At 37.9% G+C, this 17198-nt stretch overlaps 1 protein-coding gene across 1 annotated transcript in view; it reads right to left on the bottom strand.

Annotated features, from left to right (window-relative positions):
- vipr2 (vasoactive intestinal peptide receptor 2) overlaps positions 1-17198 on the bottom strand; it is a 47669-nt gene that overhangs the window by 14888 nt on the left and 15583 nt on the right. The window contains exons 2-4 of the mRNA XM_008434738.2: positions 14190-14295; positions 9365-9478; positions 4564-4655 (exon numbers count right to left, since the gene is read on the bottom strand). Of these exons, the coding sequence (XP_008432960.1) occupies positions 4564-4655; positions 9365-9478; positions 14190-14295 (312 nt within the window). The remainder of the gene's footprint in view (positions 1-4563; positions 4656-9364; positions 9479-14189; positions 14296-17198) is intronic.

Genomic DNA, 17198 nt, shown 5'->3' with positions numbered 1-17198 from the left:
GAGGGAAGTCTGGGCCTCCCTTCTGAAGCTGCTGCCCCCGCGACCCGACCCCGGATAAGCGGCAGAAAATGAATGGATGGATGTAAAAAGAGTTTTTCAAAATATTTAGTTTGGAACTACTTAAAAGTTTGAGTTAACTTTCTGTAGAATTAAGTAAAAGAGATTTTAAATGTTTATTAGAAGAAAATAAATGATTTTAGTAAGAGTAACTTAAATCTGTTGTCTTAAACATACTTAATAAATTTGTTAAATAAAATTAACAAATTGAGTTGGTTGATTAGAATATATTGAATTGGTTAAACTTAATAAATTAAGTTGGATAAACTTAATTGAATTGCTTGTTACCTAYRGAAGCAATTCAATTAAGTTGGTTCAACTATTTTCTTTTTAGAGTGTAAGTTTTGAGTTAAATGAACACAAAAAAGTAAGTTGGCATAGCAAAAGCAAAAGAATCAAGTTAAATTAATGTAAATAAGTCCAAAAGATGAACTTCAGCCCAAGAAACACTTTTTAGAGTGCACTTTATGGCAGAAACAGTTTTTTATGCCATAAAGTAAAAAAAGGGAACCGTTTTCTCTTTGTAGTGATTTCCTTGAAGGTTTTGTCGGATGTAAATGTTTCTCTTGTGTCGCTGCAGAGCTGGTGCAGCGAGGCGGTTGGTGCGTCTCGTGAGCTGAAGAGCCTCATTAACTCGACTGTGTTGGAGGGTGAAAGGAAACTTGAACAGAACGTTGAACGTGAACACGACTTTTCAGGCTTTGTTAGCGATAAACGGTTTTATTCAGAACGGTCTCTCTGCTTCGTAAACCTCGGATTGGAACTAGAAACAAATTAATTTGACATTAAAATGACCATCATGGACCATCGAGTACAGAAACGGATGAGTGGAGCATAGAAACATCAATCTGCAACATTTAATCCGACATTTTTACTCTTCATCTGTTAGGGGGGGGGGAGGGGGCTGATGACATCATCATCAGTTATGTTAATGTTTACATTAGAAAAGACACCTGATTAGGCTGCACAGTGGTGCAGTTGGTAGAGCTGTTGCCTTGCAGCAAGAAGGTTCTGGGTTCGATTCCCGGCCCCGGTCTTTCTGCATGGAGTTTGCATGTTCTCCCTGTGCATGGTGGGTTTTCTCCTGGTACTCCGGTTTCCTCCCACAGTCCAAAAACATGACTGTCAGGTTAATTGGTCTCTCCAAATTGTCCCTAGGTGTGAGTGTGTGTGTGCATGGTTGTTTGTCCTGTGTGTCTCTGTGTTGCCCTGCGACAGACTGGTGACCTGTCCAGGGTGACCCCGCCTCTCGCCCGGAACGTTAGCTGGAGAGGCACCAGCACCTCCTGACCCCATTAAGGGACAAGGGTGTAAGAAAATGGATGGATGGATGGACGACCACCTTACTAAGGAAATTACCATCAGAGGAAGAGAATGCAGTGAGTTACAGGCAGTGATCCAATCGGCCAAAACAACAGGAGACTGGTGTCTCCATCCATCCATCTGTTCTTCATTGATCTGTTCATCATCCATCCACCTGAACTGGACCGTCAGCGAGTCTGGATGTTCAGAAAAATAAATTCTGACCACAACGTTTGTCATGCTGCTTTTCTTTTATGCTCAGAAAAAAACCCCCTCAGTTTTTGGCACTTTAAAAGCTTTTTCATATTTCCCTGTGATGTATGTATAAAAACCAGTGAATACATTCTGTAATTGTTGTCCCGTCTTCCTTTGTCCTGAGAGACGGTCCACTTCTCTCTGCCAGAAGCTTGTTATTGTTTAGGACGTCGTGGCTGATTGGTCGAGTGTCAACAGAGAAGCTGAACCCAGAGAGACCGGCTGGAAGTTAGAGGAGCACAATGGACGATTCAGAGGAAGAACGGGACCCAGACTGAGGCCAAACGCTGTTCACATCACAAATCCCTCTGAAGGGTCCAAACGCTTGAGAGAAAAATAAAAACACAGAACTTCCTCTGAAACAACCAGCTTTAAAACAGCTGGTGATGAAAATGCTTCATGTGACGATGTGCACAGACAGACACTAGGTGGTGCTACAGTACCTTTTTCCCCTTGAAGAAAAAAAGTGCCCTTTTAAAATACTTTTTTTAAAGGTGGATTATTTAATTTCTGGATTTAAGCCACACAAAAATGAAGCTGAAATTAGTAGAACGAATAAAACGACGAAGTGTAAAGTGTAAAATGAAGCGGTGAGATCAAATTTTCCCTATTTTAGCTTCGCTTCATTATTAAATCCAGAACAGAACTTTTAATTCTCCTGCTCACATCTAAACCGGCTGACCCATTTCTACCAATAACTTTGTGTTTTCGTTGTATGCATTTCTCTCCTGACTCTTTAAACTCGGTTCTCTGAAGGAGTTATGGCTGCAGCTACAACTCTTAAAAATTCAGCTTCGATTCAATCCAAAATGGAGGAACTGAAGGAACCAGAATCAGCTTTAAAGTCTAAACCTGAAGCTTAACTCCGGTTTCTCAAGTTCACAACATACATTTATTACCGAATATAAATTAAATTTGCATTCTTAAAGTGAATCGAGGTGACATTTATTTTGAATCAGCCTTAAATAAACAAACTGCAATGAACTGACTTGCGTGTATTTTTGACTTGCATTCAAATGTCAGGCTGCAAACCTCCTCCACTGAATTAATTTAAGTTAAACTTTTATTTTTAGCCTTCATTTAGGTCTTCGCCAGCCTTACTGAAGCAGATGAACACATCAGGACCCAATTTAAAGGCTTAAATATGTGATTATATGAGCCAGCACTTCCTTTGAACCAAATTAAATCGGACAAACTCAATTTATTTGAAATCTTGATAACAGCAGATCCGCATCTATGCATATTTAAACATCTGAACATTTCCAGTGTTTTACCCGGTGCTCATACATGATCAGATGTTCCCTTTAATTCGAATTTCGTGGGAGGAAGATGAAGTTTGAAAAGCTAAAAAAAAACAAAAAACAAGCAGCAGTGAAAAGTCTGCAGAGCCTTAATTAGGTAGAGAAGAAACAACAAGTCTGCAGCCGTTTTGTTGGGATGCTGTGGGAAATCTCTGAACGCTCCGACGGTTAGAAGGAACAAAAACAACCGAAGGTCCAAACAATGGAGACTTTTTAATGCCACAGGCAAAGATCAGCCTCTCTGGTGCTTTTATTTTCATTTAAATTAATTTTAATGCAACTTTCAACAGTTTTTCTGATCTTATACACACGTTGAAGACAAATATGGTGTAAATAAAGTTGAATTCATTCACTCTGAGCTGGATTAAATATGTAATTAAGGGTCCAGTAGTGTGAGTACACTGTAAATTGAAGTTTTGCCAAGTCCAGTGAATTTAAGGAGGATTTAAATTTACTTTTTAAACGTTTATACTCAGCACTTTATTTAAATAAGTCGAAGGCCTTTTGAGGTAAAAACGTTTTCAAAATTAGCTTAGTTTAGTTTATATGACATGAGGATTGGCCAGAAAGGTATCCCACAATTCATTGCGAAACCAGCAGCAGCAACTAATTAAATCACTTTTTTTGTCAAAAAATAAATAGTTTTAAAACATTTAAGGGTAAAAGGAAGTAAGAGCCTCTTTCAGAGAAATGCAGTTCTTATTAGCTATTTTTTTGCATTTACATTTGCACACATTAAACACCTTGACTGAGTTTTATGTAAATTTTTATGACCCTCCTGCACCGCCTGGGGTAAGATTGTGTTTGTTTTAGTGAAAAGTGAGCAAAATAAAACGTCTTCATGTATTTTCTGTCTAAGTTTGAGCAGAGAAACAAATAAGAAGCAGCAGCCAGGAGTTGGTTTAATCAAGACATGTTATTTTTATATAAACAGATTCAAGTTTTTTTCATTTTTTTAATGCTTTTAGGAAACTTTGGTTTTAGAAAATAGCTTTGAGTGCCGTTTAAGTAATTACAACGTACTCAGATTTATTAAGTTAACTTAAGTTATACTAAAACTGCACAAGTACTCAGCTTATTTAACAAAAACACTTTTTTGAGTTTGCATATATTTTAAAAAAATAAAAGACAACTAATTACATTTTGCAGTGTTGTGTGAAATTTCTAAATCATGGCATCAGATAAGCTGTTTGTCTTGCTATTTTTCAAGTCAGTAACTTTGTTACTTCTCAAGAAAATTTCAGAAAAAAATACAAAATAAGTTATAATAGTTTTCCTTTAAATACAAACTCGATTAGTAAGAAACTACATTTTCCCTCATTGTCAGATTTACAGTATTAACTCAGTTCTGTTCCATCACTCGGTCAGCGTCTGACAGCATGAAATGAACAACTTAACATCGACTTGCTGCATGACTGAAGCAGAAACCAAACTACACATCTCACTCAGCCGTTGTGCATATTGACCTCTGAACGATCCAGCCTCCTGCCGCTAACCGGTGTTAATTAACAGCCAAGCCTGCAGGCCTCGTCGATTTGAGGACACTAATGGTCCAGACGATGCCGCAGCTTCCTGTCAGCATCACAAACACGATCCGTCTGAGACTGGTGGGAATTTAAAAACAGAGTGAATCCGAAGGGAACGCTACCTTCTCCTGGCGCGTGTCCAGCCCACACACGCTGCTGATGTTTGGGAAAACCTCCGACCAGCCGGCTGCTGTGCAGTTCCTGCTGATGTTACCTGGGAAGAAAAGACGGAGCGAAAAAAAATCACAACGAGTCCAAAAAATTTATTTCTACCAGCAGGAAAGATGTTCTGGCTGCACAACTGGTTCGAATACAGAAATGAAGGGAAACTGAAGTAGTCAAGCTGCAAAGGAAGAGAACGTAATCTGCACTGAAAAAAACACACAAAATCTGACCAAATCTGGTTTCTAATGCAAATATCTCAGTAGAATTTAAATGAGACAAAATTATATTTATGTACAAGTAACTTTATAGAAAGATAAAGAAGTTTAAGTCAATAATCTCTTCATATTAAAGTTTTATATGGCTGATTATTTTCACTTGTAAGATGGGAAAAATGCCTTGTTATAAGTGAAATAAACTGTTAGTGGAACCATTACTTTACTATCAGTATTTAGAAATTATTTACTTAAAACAAGCTCCTGTAACTTGCTGAAAAGTTTAAAGTTTTGTCTCATTTCACGTGTAATAAGATATATGCACTAGAAACTAGACAGAAATACTTGGTAAGATTTGTTTTTGCCGTGTGAATTTTATTATCTGACATCTTAACGTCTCTCAGCCAAAATCCTCCTAGTTTTTAGTCTGTATTGGTAGAAAGTGAGTGAAACCAAGTAAACACTCTAAGCAAAGCAGTAAAATCTCAACCATTTTGTCACAGACATGAAGCTAAAACTTAATCAGATTAAAACTCTGGAAACGGTTAACACAATTACAGATAATGTTGGGAGTTCTTAGTTTTTTTCCCCACTTACATTGGAATTTATGCAGATTATATATATAAACATACATTCCATTTAATTTTGCAAAAACAATAAATTTGTTGGATAAAATATTTCAAGCTGCATAAAAAGCAAAAAAAAAAAAAAAAAAAAAAGTTTTTCCAGAGAAACATATTAAACTTAAAAAAAAAGGTTTATGCAGCTTAAAACCACATGACCTTTAGTTAAAGGTCACCATTTTCTCAGTATATTTAACTTAAACTGCTGCAAGCAGACTTGAATAAACCCGTTTTGTCACCTTTTCTCTGAGTAGCTGTGACATTCAGCATGAGGGACACGTTTGGTTAAAAATATAAAGATCTTCAGTTTCAGCAGCGTCTGTGTTGTTCAATCATGCAGGTGTAAATATTTCATCAAAGCTCTCACTGCAACAGAAAGAGTCAAACACTCCAGGAGGGAAAGCTCTGCCACAAAGTCAGGCGTTCTGTACAGAATTCGTAACAAAAGAAAGGCTGGAGAAACGGCGCGACATTTACGAGCCGAGAGAAACGCAGCCTGCAGGATGAAGTCACACGGCAGCGACGGACGTTACAGCAGGATTACGCTTCAAATTATGACCAGGAACAAGGGAGGATGATGCAATCCTTCATAAAACTGGAGAGAGATCCCAGAAAAAAAAAAAAATTCTGGTGCACAAATATCTGACTTGGATAATGAGAAGTTTCATTTATGTTTTATTCTTTCTCTCGGTTTCATTAATTTATTCTTTCATTAAAAGGTTTTTATCCATCCATTTTCTTGCACCCTTGTCCCTTAATGGGGTCGGGAGGGTTGCTGGTGCCTCTCCAGCTAACGTTTCGAGCGAGAGGCGGGGTCACCCTGGACAGGTTGCCAGTCTGTCGTAGGGCAACACAGAGACACACAACCATGCACACACACTCTCACACCTAGGGACAATTTAGAGAGGCCAATTAACCTGACAGTCATGTTTTTGGACTGTGGGAGGAAACCGGAGTACCCTGAGAAAACCCACGCATGCACAGGGAGAACATACAAACTCCATGCAGAAAGACCGGGGCCGGGAATCGAACCCAGAACCTTCTTGCTGCAAGGCAACAGCTCTACCAACTGCGCCACTGTGCAGCCCACTGTGCAGGTTTTTATCCGATTCTTTTCAATGCTAGATGAGACATGATGCGAGAAGAAAATGTTTTAAACATTTGAAACCTTTTGAAGAGTTAACCAATTAGTCAAAAGTTCTTAAAAGCTTTGTTGTTTTTTTCCTCTCTTCTGTGTTTAATTAAATAGAAAACAACAAAAACATTAAGGAAATTAGGGATTCATATTTTAATTAATGAGCTGCACGGTGTAATGATGGATAAAAGTTTTTTTGCGTCATGTTGAGTTTTTCCTCTTCCATTTGCACATTTAGCAGCGCGTTGACGCCACTCTTTGACAGCGCTAAGCCCCTCCTCCTGGCTCTGATTGGTTGTTTTTGGTGCATTTCTTTAGACGTCAACAGCAGCTCAGGGAAAAGGTGGAGGAGATCAATATTTTCACAGATTATCTGTCACATATGACATGGTGACAATACGTAAAAAAACATTTTTTATAAAAGCTACAAACTGCGGCTTTAAGTGAATTGATTTTTTAACTCCAATTTGGGCAATTTTATGGTCAACTCAGGAAAAAAAACTGTTCAGATAGGACACTTACAGGGTATCATGACAAAATGTTGCAGAAAGCTCAAGATCATGTTAAGATTATTAGTTATAATCCAGTCAGATATTAACAGTCATGGAGTTGAATCACGCTGTACTGTGACCTTAATCTGGTGTGAATCAGGTCAGTGGAACATTTAGTGATAAGAAGATTCAACATTTCCACCAAAAGTCTGGATTTCCTCTCCCTGCCTGTGACTAAAAACACGTTTTACGAGATTCTTATGCAGCAGCGTCACAGCAAATGGGACTCTTAAGAAACTGCAAGATAAAGAAATGCGACGATGACCTGGGGGCAGCGTTGAACCTTGTAGAGCTTAGAAAAGAAACATTCTTTATAACACTTTAAAACTGCCAGAACAATTTCCCTGAGGCCATGTATAAAACACAGCGAGCGTCTCACAAGTTGTGGAAAACTACCGGTAACCATCCCGTCCCGGTGCTGCAGCAGATAAGCAGCTTAATTGTGTTTGTAAATAAGTGCCATGTTCAGTAAACTGTGAACTGCTGAGGGACGTTTTCACTGCCAAAATCAGTGCGGTGCACCGCGAGTTCAGCTCCCTTTGGAGATGCCCAGAATGCACTGCAAGAAGCTCAAAGCATCACTGGCTTGCCGAGTGGAAGTAAGCACACGTCTGCCCTTAATGTGCCCCGAACAAACCCTCTGCACCGTTATCCTGCAGGCTAAACCCAGCCGAAGCTCCCAGATTATGTCCGTGGGTGCAACGCTTGCAGAATATTGCAGTTCTCAGGAACCTCAGGGAAGGAGGAGGTCAGGAGTGGGAAAAAAAAAAGTTTTATTTGAAGTTAGACTGAGACAGATGTAAGGCAAATGCTAAATCTCTGCGTTTAAAAATGCTAAACTTTGAGAAAACTGTGCAGCGAAGTCTGAAGCAGCAAATCCTCAAATTTAAGAAGATGGTGCTCTCAAAAAAAGGCACAAAATTAACTTTGTCTAAAAACAGCCAGAGTTCCTGTAATTTCATGCAAAAAGAAATAAACTGTTAGGTACTATTTTTTTTAAATGGTATTTTTATCATTTTTCTTTCTTTCCAACAAGAATCCAACAAGTGTTTGTAGTTGGAAGTCCTCTTTTCCATGACATCATCTTTCCAAAATTTAAAAATCTTCAACTTTTCAAGTGAATTTGTGAGTTTTTTTTGGATAAAATGTACTTTTATCTATGTTCAATGGCTGTAAATATTTAAATCTCATTCATTATATTTTATGGATGTCATTTTTTCTGGTTCCCCCAGAGAGAAAAAATGTTTGATCGAAACAAAAATAGATTTATGACATATAAACGCCTGACTGGAGTTGAAACACACTGTACTGTGATGAGTACAAGTTAAGTTAAAAAAGAAGCTATGTTTCTAATGACCGCAAATTAGCTAGAAAATCCAACAAAGAATGAAAAAAGGTTGAGATTATGTAACTTCAGGGAGCATCCTGTAGATACTAAATATTAGTCCAACAGCATAAGCTTGAAACATTTCAATAAAAAGCCTCAGTAAAAACGCTGCGACTTTGGCGGGGAGGAGCTGTCCCACAGAGAGAAGTGTCGGTACGCCGCCGGGCGCTTAATAACGTTCAGTCATCAATTTGGAAAACGGAGCAGAAACCCAAACTGTCGTGCGGTCACCGGCAGGGAAAATGTGATGTGGCGTCAGGAGGGAATCCAGGAGCCGCAGAGTCACTCAGACGAGACGATAAGTGAGGGTGAATCATGGGACATGAAGGACAGAACGTCTGCCGAGCGAAAACCGCCTTCTGACTCGCTGTCATTTAGAAATGCTCTAAACCAGACGCATTCGTTAAATTAAAAACATGAAAGCCTCTGGAGGATGGCAGCAATCTAGTCGGTTGCATCATGAATTGTATTAAAGAGAAAGAAATGTGTTGCGAAATGTTACCTTTTTGTTTTAATTTAATGAGAAATTATTCTCAGAGGTTATTTTGTGCCCTTAAAAATGTTATTTTACTTTGAGAACTTATCGTTTCATAAATGTATCACGTTGTGAAACACACACACACACACACACACACACACAGATGTTTGAAAAGTTTTATTTTTGTTATGTCTTGACATTTGAAATTAGAATATTACATCATACCAATAAAAAAAAAAAACATTTTAAACCCAGAAATGTGGGTTTAATGAAATGCATGCTTGAAGATCATTTTCAAAAGGCAAAATAAAAAAACAAAACTTGTCTTTATTATTTTTTCACTCGTTAACGATTTATTAAATCATAGCTTACCATTTCTGCTGAACAACAACTTGAGGGCTCGAGGACAGGGGATGGTGACCGTCTCTCCAAATTCAGCTCGGTCCCAACACGCGATGTTGTCCCAGGTTCCTCTGCATCCCGACTCTGTCCAAAACAAACACAACTCCTTAGTAAAATATTCAACGCAACAGTTTAATAACATGAGCTGAACTGAAACAATGTTTGAAAACTGTTTTCTTCCGATTGTTGCAAACAGATGCAAAATTATTCAATTGTACATCTTTGAGAAGAAATAGTCGAGCCTCCTGCACAGCCAACAAGAATGGAGCAAGTGGTTTCTGGATAGGAGGTAAACAACAAAATACTTTTCTTTTCCAGCAGCCATTGCACAGTTCAATCAGCGATAAAACCAGCTCACCAAACGTGCTGGAACTTATTCCTGCTAGTTAACAGCATAGTGTGAATTTGCTTGTTTTCCACACACTAAAAAACGTTAAACTTATTGATTTAGAAACAGTTCAGACCCAAATGAAGGTACACAAATGTGTAATATGTGAATTTTCCACATAATCACTTCTCGTTAACACCTATACGATGCATTTTGTGTGATTTGTCTCAAAAAATTGCCGCACAAATGGAGAATCGGCTCAAAATGGGCCAGAAATTGCACAATGTACCCAAAAAAAATAAATTAATAAGGTGTCCTATTTTTTTAACACGGCACTAACAGGAACAAAGAAAATGTCTTTGTACATATTTGTCTGTGCATCTTTCTCACTCTGACTAAAAGTTTGAACAGAGAGAAACTCGACCCTGACATAACATGAGGGTAGCACCGACCCTGCAGGAAGACAACAAATAAACTCTGGACAGAAATAGCTCCTCCAGCTCTCAGCGTGAGTCCTAATGGGTGCTACGCTGCTGATGGCAAACAGTCAACTGGGCTTTTTACTGATAGATGAGCGGAGACAGTGTGTGGGATAACATGAAGCTCTGCTCCACAGCATCTCTGCTAAAGATCCTTTGTAACAGCGCAGAGCTGTAAAAACCAGCCCAAAATAACACAGACACAGAAACAAAGCTGCAGCCCAAACTGGATGTGACGTTTTTATGTTGCTCAGCTGAAGATCATGTCAAAACTCTGAAGCATTGCTGTTTTGTCAGGAAATATTAAAGACACTGACGGATCTAGTTTAGAGTATGGAGGTCAAATGTGCAGCGTTGAAATCTAAACTAGCTCAGCAGATCTTTCCAGAGACGCTTCCTTAAAACAAAATCTCGGTTTTCATTTGAGCTCAAGACCAAAAGATATTTATAAAAAATCCTTCTGCTGATTTTTCTCCAAGTCCGATCAATCAACACATTTATCCAGGAGCTGCTTCTTCTTCTCTCATTGTTTTTTTCCAACATTATTGTCAAAAGGTCTGAATTCAGCCCTGCCACATCCAGTAAGTATCATTTATGATGTGCCCCCTTTGCATAATATATTGCATTTATACTACAGAAAAATGTAGAAAGTCTACAATCTGCATTTAAATTAATCTTAAAATTGCGCAAATTGGAATTACAAAAATGAATTCACCAAATGGAAACATGCTATTTTTGTGCTAGAATGAGGTGGTTTTGCAGCCGTATCAGAATTAGTGTATTTTGCATAACTGCAAAGGAGACACTTTTTATGCATCACACGAGTCACTTGACCAACGACCAGATGTTATTTCTGGAGAAAAAGTAAAAGACAGGAAGTGGTAGGAGGATGATGGCATGGCATGCTTTTTTTAATGATTGTTGCATGAACAAACTTCTTCATGTGTAATTTAAATTGTATTTTTTATTTAAAGAAACGTTGCAATTGTGAAATTTTGCTTTTTCGTCATAAGCGGAATATTAAAGTTTTCCTAACATTTGTAATCGAAACACAACTACAGTCATGCTGCATTTTAATTTCCCCTCCCATGATAATCTCAAGCAGAAGATTCAAGTTCTTGACCAGAAAAAGGTTAAATAATTGTTAGCCATATCAATCAGGAAGTCGAGCCACCTACTATGCCGTGTCAGCCAAGTCAAGCGTTCGGCATGCCGAGTTGGGTGAAGAACTCTATCAAAGTAGACATTAAGTAATGGTACAATGGGGTTATTGCTGCAACATTTACATATCAGCAGTTCCTATGAACAGAATTTACTGCATCTCTAAAGACAGAAAAATGTTTTAGAGTTCAAAAGGAAATCTGTGGCTTAAGTGATGATTTGATTTCACATGAAAATTACACATAGAGGGAAAGACCTGAGTGCAAGAAAGCTTTTTTTTTTTTACTACCTTGTAAATTTAAATGTAAATATTTACTGCTAAAAGAAAGAAAACTCCCAACAGCTGAGATTAAAACCATAAGTAACCAAAAGTAGCTAAAGACGAAGGTCCCAGTCACAACCTGGGAACTCTCTCAACTTCTGATCCGAATGTTTCTCTGCTGGGAAAAAGTCAAAATGGATGAAACTGAGAGTTTCAGCCTCTGTGCTTGTTTGTCTAAACCTGAACAAAAACACAAAACTATTTGAGGTCACGTTTAATTTCAGAGTTATTTACAGAGTCAAGTTTCGAACCAGTCCAATTTGAAAAACGTTTCCATTGCATATTGTCCATTTTCTGTATGTACTTTTGGTTATTCTAGGAACACGGCCGGTACTTCCACCCGCTGTTCTGTAACAAAGAAAACTTTAGCTGTACGCTTTAATTGAAATCATCTTTTGGGTGAAATAATATATTTATACATTTTGAATTTAAGCTCACCAACCAAGCTGAAAAGGGCTCAAATACATTTTTTTTGTTGACTTAATGTTTTAAGCCAGCATTTAACTCCTTCGTTTTCCACATTTTTAAATATTTACGGTAAGTTCTTGTCTTTTCTCCTCTCTCTGTTTCTATATTTAATCCATCCTGCATTTTCTCTCTGGCTGATTGGCTCGTATGTTGATTTTGCTGTACAGATATTACACTATTCCTCGAGAGGTTTTAAGACACGGGCTCATTTGTTCCATCCTACCACTTCTGACCACACAACAGCTCCCTGCGGACGTCTAATGCAGCTGCAGCAGCAGCAGCAGCAGGCTATTCTCTTTCAGGCTGCTACAAAAATAAATGTTTCACTAAATGGAAAAAAAACAACCTAAATTTGGATTCCATCCTCTCCCAGAGTTTTTATAGCAGCAGGTTGAGAGAAAAAGTCAGTGGATAAATGGGTAGAAAGAATGTGAAAGTAGAAGTGGTGAAGTGGAGGGTAAGAGAGGACAAAAGAGGAGGAGAGAGGAAAGAGTGTGAGTGTACTTGTCCCGGGGGCAAAACGGCTCCAACACCAATCCAAAATCATCGGTGCATGAAAAAAAAACTCAGACTAAGTGATCCATCCTTTCACAGAAACACATCAGGGGCAAGACCCAGGGTTTTAAGCAACAACTCTTAAAAAAGCCAAATGTAAGAAAAAGCCACTTTAACAAGCCGAATCGTACAACTGTACTCCATAAACCTCCTTTAAATATGGATTTTTGCTGCAGGCAAACTTTGATCTATTTTTACTGCAAAGTCCAAATGCTTCCAACATGTTGGTGAGGTCAATGAGAAATACTCCTCACACGGCAGAGCTGGCTGTGCCTCCCTCTGCTAAAACCATCAGACAGGTCGGGATGCACCTCTTCAGTCAGGAGTTTGATTTCAGACCAGCCATAAACCGTGAAACCAGTCAGCTGCATCTATAGGAAAACTCTTTCCTCCTGAATCTTTCTGCATTTAGTGCAAAGCTGAACTTCTGTCAATTTTCAGTCGTTTTGTCACGTTTTCAAAACGTTAAATTTTTCTGCTTTGTAACATCAGCTGCAGACACTCCAGGTCCAAACGCAGGAGATCATAAACGGAGCATTTACTGTGAAGAAGCGTGTGTGATTGATATTCTTCAGATCGACTAATGTGGATTCTTCGCAAACATCTGGGAGCTAACGATCAATGCAAAACCATGAAGCGTTTCATCTTTGATGTAAAAATCACCATTTCCACAGCCTTTTCTTGCATCCCGTGGAAAAGAAAACAGCAGAAAGAAGCCCATCTCCATCACAGGATCATGTTCTGATTGAAACATAACAAGCGTTGCCATCATCCACATTTGGGCAAACGGAGAGGAAATCTCATGCATCTCTAATCCAGTTTAGTTCAGGTATGATTTGCTTGTAATCCATTTTTAGTCCATTAAATTGTTCACAGAAGACCTGATCTGAACTTTAAAAGTTTATGTGTTCTGAAAGGAAAGATAGAAAACCACCAGATTTAACAAGATCTGGATCAAAAAGCTCTAAATTTAAGACCAGACATTTTAAAAACAGATTTTTCAGTCTGTGCTTCCCCTTCATGTTTCCTCTTAAAGATACTTTCAGCAACAAGGACATCAAAAAAAAAAACAGTAACGATTAATTTAAAACATCTGTTCAATGCTGAGGTTCCTGCAACTAAACTCAAACGACTGCAAGCTGATTAACTCACAATCCTACAGTAAAAGAAAATTAAAACCGAGTGGGGAAAATATGACCAATTAGGCAATTTTAAGTAAGTTAAAAAGCAAAAATGAAATAGTTTCAGCTCTTTAGAGCCTTCTTAAAAAGACATGAGCAAAGAGATGCCATCTTGCATATTCACACCACTGCTATGAATTCAGAAATGTCTGCTCTGTAATTTATTTGTAAGTAACATCAAGTAATAGTCCATGCAGATGCTCTGTCTGCACTGCTGAAGATAACTCACTACAACATGTTGAGCATGTGCAGAGGCTGGAGCTCATTAACAGAGTGACTGACGTTTCTAAAAGATGCTAACCTTTATCGTCGCCGGCAGCTTCCTCTTCCTTCAGCTTCCTCACACAGTCCAGCCGATCTTTTTCCACCTCCAGCAAGAAGTTACATGTTGGATGTCGGGCGACAACCTGTGTGGAATAAAATAAGGATTCAGTAAATGAGCTTAAGCTGCCAAAGCCCAAATTTTACCTTAAAATAAAGCTGTGATTTAATCAAGAATAAGTGAGGATGTCTGAAAAGGAACAAACATAACGACTGAGGCCAGAAAAGACTGAAAAAAATTTGCACAGCACATTTCTGCAACAAGGGAGATCAAAGTTCTTTACATCATAAAAACATCAGTCAGTCATCAATTGTGAAACAAGCAATAAATATTACATTTTCTCAAATGACATCATCAAAATCATCAATGCACATCAGCTACATCGGTCAAAAGCAACAAACCAGGCGGGTTTTTAGCTTGGATTTAACTCATTTTGGATGCAGCTTGAACCATGATGGGAAAATAGACTGATCACATTCACTTTCAGTTCAACTCCGACTCAAACACCATTCACATGAGCATTTCCTACACAGCAGTTTGTTATAACATCCCAAATAAATAAATAAAAACGTGTCCAAATAGTACAGTCCAATAACTCCATCAGTTTGTTGTCAAATTTGCAATAAAACTGTTCTCTTTTTACCACAATGCAGTATTTCACTACATTATCATGTCACATTTTTGTAAACTGTAAAATCCTTTTACAAAAAACAACATGAAAAACATAAAATTTTACCCAAACAAAGTAATTTTTACATTTGAGCAATTAAGTAATTCAGATAAATACTATTATTCAACAATAATGTGCTAAACGGAATAAAAATCTAAGTGAAAAGCACAGAATATCCTCACAAGCTCAGGATGGGGACAACAGTATGGTGTCTCTCAGTCCGAACATGAGGCGCACTGGATAACACAACAAGGCGTGTTTTTTATTATTTAACCACACTGATATGCCATTTCTCCGTGAATAAAGTGTCCTATATACTTTATTCTAGACATTACCTTTAGCTGAAAGCGGAACGAGATGAACTTTTAGGAAACTAATAGCAAATACGGGCTAGCAAGGTTAGCTATAGTTCCAACAGTGACAGAAAAACTGAAACTCCGGTCTGTTTACTCACGTCAGCTACTTCCAGCTTTGAAGTTGGCTGATAAACGGCAAAACTACTTGCAAACTGTCTGTTGAACGTTTATATCCAATATTTTTCAGTTTTCTCACGCTACACAGCTCAACATCCTCCTCATGTTTTTCTTCTTCTTCTTCTTCTTCTCAAAATTTATTGGCGGTTGGCAAGAAACGTTAGGTGAGCCATCTCTCTCTCTCTCTCTCTCTCTCTCTGTCTCTCTCTCTGTCTCTCATCCCTGGATTTCTCTAACATGTAATTAGGTGTGGGTCTGTTTTTTGTTTAATTTTTAAAGCATGTTGGTATGAAAACTGCTAAATAAATAAAGTTTTATTAATTATAGATTGATAAATCACACAAGTATAGAAAAACACATACAGTAAAGTAGAAGCAATTTAAACCCAACAAAGAGAAATGCACTTTCATCTTTTCTGTTTATCTTTTTAATCGTTTAAAACTCGACATAAATTATTTAGATGTAGAAAAATATTAAACAAAATGCTGGAATCTGCCAATGACAGTAAATATGCCATCGCTGTGTATAAATATGTGTTCATGAATTTAAAACGTCCCGTTCTGATTCCAGCTGCACTCCAAACTCGTGTAAAGGACGCAGATTTCCTACATGAGGAAATCTGCTTAAGTTTCTGGCAATGATAGGAGAAACAACCTGTAAGGTTTAATCGCTCTCAGCTGGATTAATCCTTCTGGAATAGGATTTATTTTTAAGCTCTCCAATCCCTGCAGCCTCTCCTTGAAGAGGACGGCTACTGCCTCTTCTCATCAGTTGCTTGAAATGATCCAAAGTTAATCTGCTGACCAGATTTATGTACTGACCAAACTGGTCAGATTTGTGGATGTTGCGTTTAATTTAACATGAAAACTTCAAACAACCACTTGACGCTTAAAGAACAGGTGTTTTTAATGGGTTCAAAGGTCAGTTTTGAGGGTTTCGGATGTAGGTTTATGGTAATTAATGAGTTTAGATAAATGTCTAAATGATGGACAAAGTTTTGAGGATTTTTTCAGACTTACTGTAGATGCACAATGTTTTCCATGTTTTAACATGCTACACCTACAAAATGTAATCTCTATTATCACACATTGTATAATAATTCAACATCTCCTTTATTTTAACACTCCTGAATAATATCCAGAACAACCAATTACCCTTTGAGATCTCCTAATTAGTACGTAGAGTCCATCTGTGTGAAATTTAATCTGAGTATAAATCCAGATGTTCAGTGAAGGCCTCAGAGCTTCATTAGACAACCAACATCATTAACTCCTCTTGTCTAATAAATGTTTTTGTTCGTCCCTCAACTGAAATCTGAGAGCGAGAAAAATCTGCCGGCTGATGCAAATGGAAACTTTGTTTACTGACAAGTTAAAATCCGTTTACCATGGTAAGTGTGAAGAAGGGTAAGACAGAGTATTTGCCTTTTAATAACCAAATTTTGGTCTTATTTTTTTTATTTTATCATACATAAGACTTTTACTAAAAAGAAGTAAATGTATTTAATTAGGTTATTGAACTTTGTTAAATGTTGGAAGTGTTTTCCAAGAGAGAGAGAAGGAGAAAAAGACCCAAATCCTGTTTGTTGTTAGCAAAAGTAGCCCAAAAATACTTGAAAACTGCAACAAAGTATTAGGGCTGCAGTCATAAAATAAAATTACTAGAATAAAGTCACAAAATTACGACTTTATTCTCGTAATAAAACATCCAGTCAGCATCCAATCAGCATCCATTCAGCTTCCAATCAGCATTCAAACAGCATCCAACCAGCATCCAGTTAGCATTCAATCAGCATCCAGCCAGCATCCAGTTAGCATCCAGCCAGCATCCAATCAGCATCCAGTC

Source organism: Poecilia reticulata, linkage group LG17 (genome assembly GCF_000633615.1).
Source record: "Poecilia reticulata strain Guanapo linkage group LG17, Guppy_female_1.0+MT, whole genome shotgun sequence".
NCBI lineage: Eukaryota > Metazoa > Chordata > Actinopteri > Cyprinodontiformes > Poeciliidae > Poecilia > Poecilia reticulata.
This window is presented reverse-complemented; position numbering and strand designations above follow the sequence as displayed.